This window comes from Balearica regulorum, chromosome 6, assembly GCF_011004875.1.
Source record: "Balearica regulorum gibbericeps isolate bBalReg1 chromosome 6, bBalReg1.pri, whole genome shotgun sequence".
Lineage (NCBI taxonomy): Eukaryota > Metazoa > Chordata > Aves > Gruiformes > Gruidae > Balearica > Balearica regulorum.
The window spans coordinates 40,681,797-40,698,468 of NC_046189.1; the positions used below are offsets into that span (position 1 = coordinate 40,681,797).

The 16,672-nt window shown below is 43.5% G+C and overlaps 1 protein-coding gene across 1 annotated transcript in view; it reads left to right on the forward strand.

Moving 5' to 3' along the window:
- KIF5C (kinesin family member 5C) overlaps positions 1–16,672 on the forward strand; it is an 85,857-nt gene that overhangs the window by 53,568 nt on the left and 15,617 nt on the right. Inside the window, exons 13-21 of the mRNA XM_075757286.1 lie at positions 1,328–1,396; positions 5,084–5,290; positions 6,303–6,449; positions 9,503–9,691; positions 11,897–12,014; positions 13,125–13,201; positions 14,610–14,719; positions 15,567–15,668; positions 16,304–16,364. Of these exons, the coding sequence (XP_075613401.1) occupies positions 1,328–1,396; positions 5,084–5,290; positions 6,303–6,449; positions 9,503–9,691; positions 11,897–12,014; positions 13,125–13,201; positions 14,610–14,719; positions 15,567–15,668; positions 16,304–16,364 (1,080 nt within the window). The remainder of the gene's footprint in view (positions 1–1,327; positions 1,397–5,083; positions 5,291–6,302; positions 6,450–9,502; positions 9,692–11,896; positions 12,015–13,124; positions 13,202–14,609; positions 14,720–15,566; positions 15,669–16,303; positions 16,365–16,672) is intronic.

A 16,672-nucleotide genomic window follows, 5' to 3' on the forward strand; every position in this document is an offset into this window, starting at 1 on the left:
GAGGGAGGGAGTGGATAGTTGTGTTTAAGCCTTAACTCTGATGTACACGAGGTCTCTCTGCACAGTCCGGTGGCACACAGCAGTGTGTTGATGACGTTCAAAAGAACAGTTAAAGTCTTCTAGAAATGACAGCTTTTCTGTGATGGAGAATACATTCCCGGTAGCAGTCTTTAGTTTTTACATATTGATTAGAAGAAGAAAAAAAGTCAGTCATTCCTTCATTTTCCTTCATCAAAAGTAGCAAAGCTGGCTGAACTATACTTGAGGAAACTGGCAGCAGGTTTGAGTTTTACCCTGGAAAACACAGGAAGCATAATTTGGTGCACTACTGCAGTACTATAGAAAATGAGAAGGTTTGGATCCGCAAAACAACCCCAAAATATCGGCACTTATAACTTGTCACAGTGTAGACCACTCTTATGTTATATCTGGCACTATTTTGATATTAGCAAATGATTCGATATATTCTACTTGATAGCTGTATTTGCTATCAGAAATCAATGTATTAGCACGCTTGTCAGTGAAACACAAAATATCAATGGACTCTGATAGGGTAAAAAGCAACAATTTCTCTTTGTGAGTCCCTTTAGAGAAGGATATCTGTCACCAGGACAGAGGTGGACTTGGTCAGGGGCTGTGCTTGGTGTGCCTCCTGGGGCGTTTTGGAGGAAGGACTCGTACAGCGGAGGCCATCATCCTTTCTCTTCTGTATTTAGGATCAGTTCCTACCCACGAGGATGCTGCCTTGACAAGGACGCTGAAATGCCAGTAGAATTGGATGCCTGGCTGTGCCTTACCTGGCAGTGCTTTCTTCAAGGGCTGTGATGGAGTAGGAAAATACAAATCCTGCAGCTGAGGGGTCCAAGTTCTGTGTTGTGGTTTGAGCTTCCTCTTTCATTAATGCAGTTCTGAGCTAGCTGTAAATTGTAGTTGTTTAATAAACCTGTCTCTAACGAGCTCTCTTCAGCTGAAATTTGAGGGCAGAGTAAGAGAGGCAGAGAGGGTGCGTATGTATTTGTACACCTATAAAACATCACAGATGTTGACAAAGTCTCCTGCAAGTTCTAAGGTGCAACTCTGACCACATCAGTGTTTTTACCATCAGAGACCCCTCCGCTTAGGTATATACTAGAGACAACTGTATGTAGGCATTGCTTTTACTATGGAGCTCTGTGTATGTGTATTTTTTTCTCCTCTCACACCGCTCAATCGTGCACGAGGTTTGCTATGGCCTTATTCTTCCTTCTTTTCTAGAAAGGGGAAATAAAAGTGACCAAGCGAGAACTGTGAAAAGAAACTAAAAATCTCCAACCCTATTTCATTGCAGGATGATGAAATCAACCAGCAGAGCCAGTTGGCTGAAAAACTAAAGCAACAAATGTTGGATCAAGAGGAGGTAAAAAGCAAAACCAACCAAACAAAACCCCCCTAACCTTTTACTTATGAGCCCCTTGTTTAGTGGTTCTGTCACAGTTGTTGTTGATATTAACTGGCTAAAATTCAATAGGTACGAGAAAGCTGTGTGACAGCTAGGTTTAAACTTCAAATTCCATAATATCCTGAGCAAAGCACGAAGCCTCGGTAGCTCCTCCTGGCAGCATACCGTGCTGCTGGCAGGTGATGCTGGAGGCACCAGGTTAGGAGCGTGGCCAGTATTTTTCACCTCAAAGATGTTTTTCAATATGTCTGTATCCTTTCAGGTGTCCAGACACTATGGACTGCAGGTAGTTACAGATTTCCTAGTCTGACAGTATAAAAATTACTCCTGGTAATTCATAATTTTGGTAATTAGAGGCAGTACTGAGGGAAATCTGTGAGACTGAAAAATTCATTATTGGTGCTGCTACAGATTTGCTTTAAAATCTTGGATTGCTCACCTGAAACATTTTTATTTCATTATTTCTGTCCGTAAAATGAGTACGTTGTTGTTTTTAAGATGGGGAATATGATCACTGAACTAAGAGTCAAGTCGTTTCCCTCCCTGTCATTTGTTTACAAGAGCTTTTGAAGATGCAAAATCTGGCAATAACACCAAGTTCCCCAAATGTCGCTGTGCGCTTTCTCAGAAGATGTTCTATGCTGGTTTTTGAACTGTGGGAAACTGGAGAAAGGACCATTCAGACCAAGAATAGAAATGTGGTGTGGGAGTTCACCCATCATTAGTGTTCCGACATTGGTGTTGGTCTCTCTTTGCACGGAACGCTGCTGTGATTCTCTCGGAGAGTGCCTCTCCCAGCTGCCTCAGCCACTTCAGTTGGAATGCAGCATTACGCTGGCTGCTTTTGTTGGGTGTGAAACCTCTCTTGTAATTGAAAAATTATTCTCTCCATGTCTCACTCCTTATCCAAGCCCTCAGAAAGGGTTTCCAATGTTTTGCTCCTTAACAGGGAGAGAACAACGTATGAGAATGTCTGTTACTCATCGCTCATGACTTACCTGCCGCCTTTGGGGACTTATCCTCACTGCAGGAACCACCACCTTTATTTTATTCCAGGATTAAGCTCTTCATCCATTTGCCACAACTTCCTTTTGATTGCTCCGTATGGCATCCCACCCGTGTCCGTGGCTATACAAATGTAACAGAATTTTATGCATTCTTAGCAGCATTATTTTCTGATGTGCGTTGTTTATGCCATCTCACTTCTCCCATCTGTATTACATCAGGGTTCTCATCTAAAGCTTAGTTTCCCCTCATGGTTTTTCTTGTGTCTTATTTTTTGGGTGATGTGCATTCCTTTCTTTGTTAGATATTTGGGAGCACGCTGTACTTATTCCTCACCTTCTTTGTGGTCCATACTCAATATTACACCCGGAAGATGAATCAAGTTTTCAGTGGCTTCCAATCCTTGCCTTACAGACCGCTTTTCCCCATTTTTGCACACGCTCTGTTCCTGCTCTGCTGTCTTACTGAAGTCTCTGCAGCTGATGTTGCACCGCTCGTTCAGAAGGTTTAGCTGGTCCATCTGAGAAGCTTGTCCATCTCTTACCTTTGAAAGCTAAAGCGATATTTTTGTTCTTGAAGGGAACTGAATTAATTTTTCAAGGTTTTGTCTTCCACACGTAAGCTTCGCCTGTGCTGCGGAAGCGATGTACCTGTTCTCTCTTAGAGCTGTGATTAGCTCCATGATATACGTGCTGCAGAGCAGCTGCCTCACTCTGCTTCCCCCTAATTAACCAGAATACTTTTTTCTGCTTGATTAAGCTAGCAGGTTAATTATAAATCTAAGGCCTGCCACAGCTGGCGTTGTGCCGACACCGGTATCTTTTGGTACCTTTTCACCGCTGGCTGTTTCTTTGCGTGTGTGTTTGGGGGGGATTCTGAATCTTCCACCCTTGCGTCTCCCGTGCTGTGAACAGATCCCCAAAGTGCTGCAGCCGTCGTCTCCTTCCCTTTGTTTACAACTGATCGGTATAATGCCTTATTAATAGCTTTTTAAAATCTTGGTATCTCTTTCCACATTATATCAAGAAGAATCTTCTGGGGAGCTGTGTTTATGCTCTAGGTGATATATAACACTTCCCTTTACTTGAAGTCACAGTAATATTCACGCAGAAAATTTCTTAAGTAAATGTAAATAATAGTTCCATCTGTGTTTAGTAGAAAGATTATTTGAAGCTATTTTGTTGTTTAAATATTTACATGCCATCTGGCTTTGGCAATTCAGTGGGTTTTTCCGTAACGTGAGTGCACTTCTGAGGCTGCAGCATCACCAGTGAGATAAATTTCCCTTACATCTGAATCCTCTCCTCGCCACTTTGGGCACGTGCCAGCGTCTGAAGCTGCCTGCTTGGTTTCCTATTTTCCATTAGCACTCTGAGCCAAAAAAAGCAGTGTCTTCTCTGACATTTCTCCTTTTAGGTGGTCCATCTCAGAGAGATGTTTCTGTTTAGCTTGGGGTCTCACTCAACTTCTGCATGGCCTGGGAGTGAAGAGCAGCGGGCAGCTGGGGCAGGTCAGGAGAAGTCCACCAGCACGCTTCGGTAGTGCGGGTTTTGTTCTGCTGCCCGAGGGAGCTGCAGTACAGCAACATTCCGCCAATCCATACATTGGAAGGCTTGGAAATAAGGGAGTCTTGTGAATGAGTGTCCAGTCTTTGCTGTTAGGATGACCTGCGAGCGTGAATGCCTTCTTGCATCTCAGGCACTAAGTTTTATGCGTTACTGTTCTCTGTTTTATGTTTTTATGCAACGTTAAGTCCCAATTTTGGTATCGTTCCCAAAAGTACAGTATTAGTAATAAATGTTAGGTGGCACTTTTATTTATTTTCGCATCCTTCTGCAGTATGTGACTGCTGTTGGATCTGGTTTAGTGCTAAGAACCTGATACCCGAATTTTTGAGACTTTAACATCTGAATGAAGACAGAGTGGTGCAAGGGTGAGGGAGAGGACCGTGCAAGTGACCTCTTACAATCAGCACTGTCACCGAAACCTCGGCATCTCTCTTAGTAGCATGCAAAGAGTAAATTTAGTAAGTTTTACAAATTGGGAATAGTCACTAGTATGTGCGAAGCCTGTATTTTCTTCTTTGATTAATGTTTTGCCTCAGCAAATATGAGCAGCTAATCTGTCTTCAGCATCACGCTTCAGATGATAACTAAGGATTATCGTCATAGGTTTGCTTATCAAAATATTCCTCTAACGCCACAAGGTCTTTGAGACTGCCTCAGAGAGCCCTTTTACTCAGTTCACTTCAAAGCTCTGATTCTGTGTTTAAACATTTTACTTTGTGGGTTTTTTTTTTTTGGTCCTAGCTGCAGCATTGGATTGAGGGCAGAAAATTTATTTGGAGCTACGATACTGTTTAAAATAAGTTTCTCTGCCTCAATGTTGTGTCCTAGTAGGATTTGATTAAGATTCTTTCCTTCCATTGACTTCAGAGCCTTTTTTGCTTCCTTCAAATGTGCTGCAACTGATGCTGTTTCTGGTAGAGTAGCAGGATTTCTTCTCTCCTGCGTTCTTTTTCTTGCACACACGCTTGCGTGCTCATGCTTTCTCTCTCTCTCTTTGGTTTTGCCCTTTTCAGTGTTGGCTTTTGACTGAGTTCTTGGGTGACTTAACGTTTCTGTGATATCTGGTTTCCAGCTTTTGGCCTCCACTAGGAGAGATTATGAGAAGATTCAGGAGGAGCTGACCCGTCTTCAGATTGAGAACGAAGCAGCGAAAGATGAAGTGAAAGAGGTCCTTCAAGCCCTGGAAGAATTAGCTGTCAATTATGACCAGAAATCCCAAGAAGTGGAGGACAAAACAAGAGCCAACGAGCAGCTGGCTGACGAGCTGGCGCAGAAGAGTGTAAGAGCAAGCGGTTTATAGAGCTGGTTCCCTCCCTGCCCCCTACCTCTGCACCGCCCCGCAAGATTTCCATAGGGGTTCCCAGCTAACGGCTGCCCTATGCCATCTCAGGCATCTTTCAGATACTGCTGCCAAGTAGGTTATTATGTAGTTTAAAAATTGGAGTAGCAGGAAAGCTGTTAAAAGATCTGTACTCAGCAGTGCTACTGTCTTTTCCCTGTCTTTTTTTAAACGATAAAATTAAGATAATTCAGAAACTGCGCTATGGAAGCTGATGGCAGATTGTGGCTCTGGTGCAACCTCTGTATTTTGCACGCCATAGCGGCAGCTAAACTGAATGTGAGAACTGGCCATTCTGTGTTTTGGTTATTTAAAAACTGTATTATGCCAAGAAAGATGTGAAAATCTGCTTTATGCAAATTGCAGCATTTTTGTTTTTTCTGGACTCAGCGCTGTGGAGCAGGGATTTTGTACAGAGTCGGGCGATCTCAAGGAAAAGGAATCGGAAAAATTCCGCTTTTTCAGCTGATATGTACTTATCTTAAGGAAAAAATCTGACATGAGAAAAATCAGGATTGGCTTCCCAACTTAATGCATCTTTGTTCCTTAATTCCTTACACAAACTCAGGCAGCTGTTGTTAACAGGTCTGTTTTCATGGAAGACTTTGTTATCCACTTCAGTGAAACAGATTACTATGAAATCTGTTAGAAATAAAATAATGGAGTTTTATATCCTTCTACACCTGTTTCTCTGTGATTAACCTTCTTTGACGTGTATTAGGCAAATGAGATTCTTACAGGGTTTACTACATTTAATAGATCTAAAGTAGCCTTGTTCGGAAGAGAGTTGTGAAAGCGGATTATGGCACGCTGGAATTGCTAGCATCAGTACATTGAGCCATAGGCACGTTCAGGAAAATACCAGACAATACAGCGTAACGTAGATAATCGGAAAAGAACCGATGCCCAATCTGCGGAGCAGAGGGTAACTTTTGCTTTTAAACTTTTTCAGAGTGCCCTGACAGCGACCCAGAGGGAGCTGGGCCAGTTGCAGGAGCTCAGTAACCATCAGAAGAAGAGAGCGACTGAAATCTTGAACTTGCTGCTTAAGGACCTGGGCGAGATTGGAGGAATCATTGGTACTAACGACGTTAAAACAGTAAGTTGGCTATCTTTATTGCTTCCTCCCCCCCAATACCTCCTGCAATATTAAAATACTTGACGTGGAATATGTGTGGTACAGCAGTCCTTCTGCCAGGACGCTGCTGTTTGAATCTTGGCTGGAGCACAGTGTTTCACGCTGAGGAGACCTTTGTCTGGGTCAGCGATGGTCAGTGTCTGCGCACACAATTACCACCTTGTCGTGGTTTAGCCCCGGCCGGCAACTAAGGCCCACGCAGCCGCTCGCTCGCTCCCCCTCGACGGGATGGGGAAGAGAATCGGAAGAATAAGAGAACTCATGGGTTGAGATAAAAAGTTTAATAGGACAAACACAAAAAGGATAATAATAATAATAATAGTAATGTACAAAAGAAGTGATGACCAGCACAATTTCTTATCACCCAAAGTCAATGCTACGCACGACCCCCAGCTGCCCAGCCTCCCAGCCCACACGCGCAAGTGAAGCAAGAGGAGGAATTCATTCCCACCCGCCATGGCAGGCAGGTGCTCAGCCATCCCCAGAGAGCCGGGCTCCGGCACGTGTCACTTGGGAAGACAAACGCCATCGCTCCGAACGGCACCGCGCAAGAGCCCAGCTAGCGTGCCAGGCCCCCAGTTACACACCTCTCAGCCCACCCCCCAGTTATAAACGGGAGGTGATGGCGTCTGGTATGGAATATCCCTTTGGCCAGTTTGGGTCAGCTGTCGTGGCCGTGTCCCCTCCCAGCCTCCGGGTGCCCCCCGCCTTCGCCTTAGCAGGGCAGGGTGAGGGCGAGGAGCTGCAGAGTCCTTGACTGCTTGGCAACAGCCGAAACCAGCAGTGTGTTACCAACGTTGTTCTCATCCGAAAACCAAACCACAGCACTAACCAGCTGTCAGAAAGAAAATCAACCCTATCCCTGCCGAAACCAGGCCACGCCTTTATTCCCAGCTCCGTGTTTGAGGCCGGACTAATGCAGCCCATCTGTGTGCTGGTGCATTTATTAATAGGGGACGACCAAGTTCCCCCCCAAAACAAGACACACGTAGCCCCACTCCTTCATTAGCTTGCGTGACTCGATAGTTCAAGAATCTTTATTGGTGGGATTTGGCTTCTGAGTGGCTACCTTTTTGTTTGAAGTTTGTCCTAAAACTGTTGTGTGGCGGCAGGTGAAAGTTCCCACAGCCAGAGGTCCGTCCTGACGGCTGCCCAGGGCACCTGAATGGCGAGATCCGCACGGAAATTGTGTTTTCTGCGCTCTGTTGTTTGCTACCTTTCGACAGTGGCTGGCTTCATCAAAGAGCTCACACTTTGATGTGCGTTTCTGAACACAAGATCCTTTAAGAGCACTGATTTCCAGCATTGGTAAATTTATGCTAGATACCACATAAATATTTACATGACGGTAGGACCGGCTTAACTTTTGTGTATTGACTAATGACCGTTACAGAGGAAAAATTGCAGAGGATCATTTTCCTCTGAGGTGGGAAGGTAAGAATGGGAGTGAAGGTGGTTGAAGCAGCAGAAACCTTGGTATCTGAACGTGCCTGGAGATGGTGCAGATTTTGGCCAGCTTTGCTTTGAAATTTGCCTTCTGTCTGGCTCTTGGGTTTACAGGCACGGTAAAGGAGGTAGCTGCTCGCTTTGTCATCCTCTCCCGTTGCAGATGAGCAAAATGCTAAGCCTCAGAGAAGATATTTGTACGGTCATTGTTAAATGGCACATCTCTGATGGAAACTTTTCATGGCCTGGAACATCTTCCTGGTGATGCTAATGTCATCTGCCCATTTAAAACCATGTGCAAAAGAGCAATTGCTAAAACTGGATAAGAAATTAATTTTCAAGATGTGTGTGACTCCCTTGCGCCACACTCCCTTTTCTGGCTTTTAGTTCACTTCTCGGTTTTTGAGCAATGAGCTTTCCTGAACATTCAAAGCTGAAAGTGAGGGTGCGTGGCCGGAGTGCTTTGAGATGACTCTGAGAGTTGCTGATATCCTGCTAAAGCCCCCTTAGATCAGCAGATCTTACTGCAGAGGACAGGATCCCTGTTGTCTGATGTGGTTACGCAGATGCCTGGACCACAAGACCAGCCTTTGCTAGATGTTACAGCAACCTCTGGTGGCCGTTGTGATAGGAACTGTACGAGGAAATCTTTGAAAATGGAGGTTAGAGGCTGTTTGATACAAATTTTTATAGTAACTAAGATGTCAGCATTTTACAGGACAGCTGACAGTGTAAATAAGGCCAGATTGAGAAGGTTTTAGAAGAACGATTTCAAATTTGTTGGCAATTAGCAGCTTCTCAAAGTGTGTCTAATTTCAGACCAGACTGAGGGTTTTGGAAGCAGTCACATTTTTTAGGCTCTTGGGAGAAGATACAGTGCGTGTTACCTTCCCCTTGGCGGTCCTGGGAAAAAGCTGAAAAGCAGATGAAGTCGCCAGCCATCTGCTCGCTCAAGGAGGACCTTCACAGCTCGTCAGTAGGTTACATGAATTTAGTACTTGAAGAAAAATCATAGAGAGACTTGCAAATAAAAGGCAACACATTAAACCAGGGAGGAAAATGATATATAAGTAAAATGATACTAATATTTAGAGATGAGAGAGATTACTTTTGTCTTGCCAGGTGAGATTTCCAGACCCATGTCTGTGTTACAGCTCCTCATTGAAGAAGCACAACACTTCAAGAGGAGACTTCTTTAAGGAGTACTTTGAAAATGCTCTTCAGCTTTTAGCTGTTTGAAAGAAGGAAAATTTCCTGTGCCTGTGACATGAGAAGAATTCTCCAAAACGTGCTCTGGCCATGATGGCAGGCTTGAGTACGTTAGATGTTGAATCACTAAATTGATGAAGCACACTGTGAGTGCAAGCCTTAATTTCTCACTTTGGAGGCTTATCAGTGAGGATTGTCAGAAACAGTGGTATAACATGTTTAAAAGTACTCCTTGAGGACTGCTTGCTTTCACAGAAGCTTCCTAGCTCTAGACAAGAGTTTCACAGCAGGAAGATTGCTTTGCATTGACTTCCTTCTAAGAACCACACCTTCAAGATTGCAATCTTGTGTGTGTTTAGTTAGCAGATGTGAACGGGGTGATTGAGGAGGAGTTCACCATGGCACGGCTTTACATCAGCAAGATGAAGTCTGAGGTGAAGTCTCTGGTGAACCGCAGCAAGCAGTTGGAGAGCGCCCAGATAGACTCCAACAGGAAGATGAACGCCAGCGAGAGGGAGCTTGCAGCTTGCCAGCTCCTCATTTCACAAGTACGTTTGTTCCTTCCTTGTCCCTTTGCAGCAAGGCTTGATGACTTTCTCAGCCTCCTGCCTCATAAAATGTATGTGCTAGGAGCGAGAAATGAAACTTCGGGGAGCAGAGTGATGTTTCTCTTGTCTGTTTTGTTGTTGTTTTCTCTCTTCTCCCATTCTTCCCCCTCAATGTGTTTCAGCACATTCTGTGGCAAGATCACGCCCTGTTGTAGATCTCAGAATGTATTCTATGGTATAATACTGAAAATCCTCCTCGGAGTGATTTCCTCAGCATGAATTTGTATCTTGTATTTTCACCTTAAAAGCAACCTGAGAAAGGAAGCAGCGATTGTGTGGTTCAGTAGCAAAACATTCGGAAGGCCCCCATATCTGGTCTGTTAGTATGCTACCAAGATAGCCAGGCAGCAGTATATAAAATAATATGTTACGGGAAACGTTACCATATCGGTTAGAAATCCAGATGGCTGGAGGGCTTCACCATGGGTGGCAGCTACAAGCAGTGGTGGTTGCTGCAGGAGATGGGGCTGGCTGCTTTGCCATGCTCAACTGCTTGAAGTGGCCATGTGAAGGGGAGGAGATGATACTGTTTACTGTCTTCCGTTTGATACCAGTTAGCCTAAGAAAATCTGAAGCAAGGATAGCCTCTTGTCTGGCAGCAGAATGTCTTTATTAAGTTCTGCTTGATAGAGGTGTAGTTGTGAGCTTCTTAATATTAAGGGGAGGCTGGAGTCCTGAGGGGATTTGCTGTCCAAAAATGTCAAGTAAAAACTATACTTTTCATCCTGTCTTAAAGTAGACCCTGGGCTGACATGGCCACTTCAGCGCTCAGAGCTTGTCACAAGCTTGACCTAACTGTTGTCCTCAGTACCTGTTTACAGACAGGAGACTGGAGGTTTAGGATTTGAAAGACTTAATCTTGTGGAAAGAGGCAATATAAGAGGTGAGACTGCAAGGCTGCATCTTTTTTTTCCTCCTACACTTGTGCTGTATGTTCATGTGATGAAGAAACCAAGCAGAAATAACTCGTAAGCAGGTGATCGCCTTGTCTGGTATTTGGAAGCTCTACAGCTAGGTGCATGTTGAGGCCCATCTGTGTTTAAAACCAGGAAGAAGCTGGGCGTTGTTATGTTCAAAATCAAAATGGGCAAACACACCTTATCTATAAAGCCACCAAGTAAAATTAAAAAAAACCACAGACAGGTCAAGAAGAGCTCAGAGAACGCAAGCCTGGCAAGCCTCAGTCCTGAGGCCTCGCAAACTCAGCACAAAGCCGGTGGCCTGTTGCTACCAATGACAATGCCATAGCACAGGGCTGCGCAGGTACGGTGTTAAGCTGATCCATAAAATGCTGCATCACCTCTGCGTACCATACCAGGAGTCTCCGTTCTGGAGCCGAGCTGGGAGTTGACTAGATTTCTTGTCAGGTTGAGAAATCTGTCGGAGGACTTACTGCCCAACGCGTGCAACTCGGGCAAGCGCCCTTCCCTCCCCAGAGACCTCGGTGCCAGGACGGGCTGAACTGGTTTAGCTCCTGCTAAGGATTACTGCTCTTTAAGTCTGATCTTCAGTGCATAGAAATAGCACCAACCCAGAGGTCTCAACCCCTCTCTGCCGAGGTGAACTTTAAGAACAGTGAACCACAAGTGCTTCGGTGCAGCCATTTCATTAATAGGATGTAGTAATTCCCAGACAGTATCTTAATTTTATCCCCAAATTAGAAAATTGTAGTTCAATTTTTGATGTTTTTCCTACGTTCTTCACTATTTTTCTGTTTAAACATAAGCCCTTCTCATTCAAAAGGATGTTAGCAAGAAACAAATCATTAGGAAGGCTGGGGAAGGTCCATCTGAGCTTCTGCAGGTTGAAGCATCCAGGAAGCCACCTCAGAAGCTCGGTATTCAGCTGGTTTTAGAAAGCTGCTGCTGTTTGTTTAACACCAAGTCATGAGCTTCCCACGATGTTTTGGAATTACCACCTGCGCTGTTCAGTGTTTGTCTTGGGCTATTGCGTGTGACCTTTAAAACCGCAGTCTGTTTCGGTCCATTAGCTCTTTCTCAGATCTCTTGCTGTATTTTCTGCTAGTCATCAGTTCTGGATGTGGAGAGCTTTCTATTTCCCCCCCTCCAGGTAGGGCAGTACCTGGATTCTTAGGGAACAAGCTGTGGTACTCACATCTCATTGCTGTTCCCTATGTCTTTAAAGCACGAAGCAAAGATCAAGTCCCTTACAGACTACATGCAAAATATGGAGCAGAAGAGAAGGCAGCTGGAAGAGTCACAGGACTCTCTCAATGAAGAACTTGCTAAGTTACGCGCTCAAGGTACAACAGTGGGTCTTGTGGTCATCGTTTCTTTTACCAGCTATATTTCAGTATTGGCTGAAGTATCGTATGTACAGGAGCCCTACAACATTTTATTATCTGCGTAGTATTTTGTGGTGAAGACATAAAATTGTGATTCAGAATATTTAACGCGCTGCACTTCCTTGTAGTACGTTACACGGCAGATAAGCCCAGAAGTCCCCCTTTCAGCCTAGTCCATTCACAGAATACAGAGAAACTGAGTTTTTAAAAAGAATCAAAAACTTTGTGACAAGCTTCACTTTATGCTTTAATGATGTAAAAAATAAAACAAAAAAACTTTAGCAAAACAGCACCAATCAATCTTGCTAAATCTGTATTCTGTAAAATTCTTGGGTATCCGTCTAATTTCAGTTGTCCCTTTGGGAAATGCCCTGCCCCGTTCAAAAGGAAGCCACTTCCCTTAGGATCGAGTAAAAGGCGTGGCTTCCCTAGCTCCCGTATGGGATCCAGCTGACTTCATTTCAAGAACTGCTGTTTTTTCCCCTTCTGATTTAATGTGGAAGATGTATATCAAAAGCAGTTCTTGCAGCATCGCTACATTGCAATGCTATGGTTCATGTATAATGCATGTATAATTGCAATACTAGCCTTAACATTATGCTGAATTTCTGCACGAGGGATCTTCTCTGACTCTGGGAGCAGCAGGTGGTGACAAGATTTTTTTATTTACCTTTTTTTTTTTTTTCTTTAAACATCCCCTACATGAGTTCTGGCAGAATTTTATTCCTTCTCCTGATTTTCCTACCCCGCTCATAAGAAGTGACTTGGTTCTGGAGGCGCCATTTCCCAGCAGAGAGTAAAAGGGGACGGGGAGGACTGTGATACGTAGGGGTTACAAGGAGACAAGGGTAGGTTGGAAAGGCGCTGGGTGGGCTGTTAGTGGAGGAGAAGGAGGTTTGGGCAGTACGGTCACGAGGTGGATACTACAAACCATGGCTGTTTCTGCCCCTCCAAAGCTGTGTCCCTTGATCTCACTGCCCCCTGTAAAAAGAGGAATTGTTTGGGGTTTTTTAATGGCACGTTCCGAAACTGTGTGGTTAATTCTCAACTGTCTCCAACTCGAAACAGAGAAAATGCACGAAGTCAGTTTCAAGGATAAGGAGAAGGAGCATCTGACCCGGCTTCAGGATGCAGAGGAGATGAAGGTAGTGTGGCGTGCGGCAATTTTAGAAGGCATTTCTCAGTGAGATCGTTCATTAAGCTGATAATTAGGGTGTAATTTTGCCTTCCTGTACACGTCGTGTGCTTTTAGAAAACGGTTTCAGCCTCTGGTCAGAATTGCCAGCCTCTGTCAGAAAACCTGACCTCATGTAATTGAGTGACCTTCGCAATGGGAAATTAGAGAACTTGCTAGTATTGAGGTTGTTGACCAGATGATGGAAAAAAAGGAAGTCACAGCCTGAATATCCGAGGTGAGCGCGTCTTCTGAGACCAGCTTGTAAGCTGAGCCAGCTTCAGAGAGTAGAGAGGTTCAGTGGACTGTGTTCGCTGAAGTGGAGATGCCTGCGTTCCTCCAATCACACGGACGGAGAACCGAAATACAAGAGCTGGTATATTGCATCTATAGTCGAGAACAGTTTGTTATATATGATTGAAAAATGATACTGATTCACCTCTATATTACTCAAATTTTTTGCCAGTGGAACTCTGCTGAAAGTCAATTTGCTGAGTAGTGAATCAGACTATTGGGGTTAATATAATTTAGGTACTCAAATTCAATAAAAAAGAGGCCAGACCACTCTCCCAAATTGTTTGGCAATTCTGACTGTCCCCTAGAAATAATAATGAAATGTAAGCCTGTTTTCTGGTATTTTCTTCTTCCTTTGGAATGCTCAGAAGAAATGTTAGGCAATAATGTGCGAGTTGTGTCTCTGATGGGGTTGCAAATTGCATAAAAGGAAAAATATAATTTTACAGGGATAGTGATAGAGGTCTGTCAGCCTCAGAACTTTTACCTCCATTATAAAAAGTTGTAAGTTATTAAAACAGTCGTACAGGTTGTACAGTTATTCCTTACAGTTGGCAGAAAAAAAGCAAATCCTTTATTAGCAATCTAAAGAGATGCATTGAGTTTTTCTCACTACTTGAGTTATGCCTCATGCTAGAATTTAAATAACAGGGCTGTGGATAAACAGTTCTCCGAGAGGCGGAGGGTGTTTTGAGTTTTATTTCTGTCACACGTAGAGCTGTACACATGTTTTCTTGGTGAACAAGCAGGTGAAATAACAGAGGACTGGTAAGAACAGTCTCATTCTTGGCACGTGATATGCTAAGACCCTGGCCATCACGTGCAGTAGTTTTTGCAAGAAAATGAGTAGAAATTGATGTACGTGCATGGCTAAAAACTGTCTGAATTAAATGCTTGGAGGAGTAGATGCACAGTTTTGCAATCACAGAAAGATCTACCGGGCAGATTCCTGAATGAACCTGACTTGATAAGCTTCACTCAAATCCAGAAGGACAGGTTGATTGAGGGGACCCGTAAGGAGGAAGCGTAGCCGTGTGTTACCCGCTTGCTGTTCCACGCGTGGCTCTGGTTTGTGCCCGCTGCAGAAGGCGCTGGAGCAGCAGATGGAGAGTCACAGGGAAGCCCACCAGAAGCAGCTGTCCAGGCTGAGGGACGAAATTGAAGAGAAGCAGAAAATCATCGATGAAATCAGAGAGTATGTTCACTCGCTCCATCGCTTTCTGTATTCCCGTCCTGTTCTGTGGCGCTCTAGGGATGGTTTGGGGTTGGTTTTGGTAGTTTTGATTGGTGGCTATATATTTCGGTGCCTTACAGAAAGTAGTGTCCTTACGTCCAACAGCCACCCCTCTAATGATTTTGCACAGTGGATCATAGTGCCTAGTTCTTTACTGTGGAGCTTTAACAAGGCCATAAAATAATAGAGAGGGGGGTGAAAAAAAAAAAAAAAAAAGAAAGAATAATGTTACACTGGCAGGTCAGTAGGTAAAGGAAGGTTGGAGGAGAACAGATTTTAAAAGATAAAGATTTTGAGGGCCTCTTATAGTCCTGCCACCAACTTTCTAAGAGTCTGGGTGACTCCAGTGTGTCCCATTTTCACACCCGTAATATTTCGTCCTGGTACAGCAGTGTAACTCTGTTAGTCAGATACTCCAGCACTTGAAAAACAGATTTCTTTGCTCCTGTACTCTTCTTTTTGTCAGTGTTCATAAAATCTAGGCAATCCTGATGTAGCCTTCGTTCTTTCATCATATTCACTCTGTGGCCAAAGACTAATAGTAGGGAAATGAGAGGCGGGACAGAAAGATGGCAAGAACAGTTTGTGTCCTTTAAGATAAAGGAAGCAAACCACTGAATTTCATTCTCCAATATTTTTAAATATTGTCCTTCAGATCCTTTATGCTTAATATCTTTCAGAATTTTTCAGTGGAGAGTACAGCTTTACTTTCTCTCTCTAATCCCATTTTGTTTATGGAGGAGATTTACCCACCCGTGTTTGGGGGGTTCAGGACTGAGCTGTACTGACTTTTTCTTTCCCATTCTAGCATGAATCAGAAGCTGCAACTGGAACAAGAAAAACTGAGTGCTGATTATGATAAATTAAAAATTGAGGACCAGGAAAGAGAGATGAAACTAGAAAAGCTCATGTAAGTCAACAGTTTTCTCATCTGGTGTCTTTGAATACGATGGCGCTTCAAATATAGCGTCACTTTGAATATAGTGTCGCTTCGGGAGAGGCATTCGTGTTGAAAGATTTATGCTGAAAATACAATTTCAGTAAGAAAGCCAACATGCAGTGCTAATAAATGATTAGCAATTACTCCATGTTTTTATATCATAGGCTTTTCAATAGTGGGTTTGATGCTTGCCAAAAGATGTTTTGAGAGCTCTGATTCTATGAAATATGATAGCAAGTGTTGAATCCCTCATTCCTTAATGCACAGCAAAAACAAACAAGAAAGAAGTTAGGGGTTTGGGGCGTGGGGGTTTTTTGTGGGGTTTTTTTTTAGGTAATAAACCAGACCTCTGGATAGAAGTCTTTTCTGGAAATAAGAGATAAAAATTTCATCTGTGGACACAAAAAATGGACATGGCGTCTCAGCCATTCCGTGTGAGAAAGCTGCGTATTTGGGACAGTCGAGAGCGTAATTACAGATGCAAAGAGATGTACAATTTGCTCACATCTGCAGATGTTCTATTCAAACTGAATGTTGACTGAGTCTCTTCTGGTTTATATGACTTCAACATTTTTGATTCGTGTTTAATGTTGTGATCTTTCTAGACTGCTTAATGATAAAAGGGAACAAGCAAGAGAAGATCTTAAGGGGCTGGAGGAAACAGTGGTATGTCTTAATTACACTTTATTGAGCTTTTTTCCCCTAGGTCTTCATCACTGATCTATTACCAGACACTTGGATCTGTGCCCAAGGAAATGACCAATTTATATCATAATAGGCTAAATTTGTGCGTTTTGCCAAATCATGAAATTGAATTTTAAAATGTAAATAATATTGTTGTTGCCTCCTGTGAATAACCTATCAGTGATAAGTCTACCGGTACTTTTTTATTTTGCTGTCCTTCAAATCACCTGAAATAACCAGCGTACTGAATAGCGTAGCTACAATTAGGTGACAGATACCTGCCTCTAACT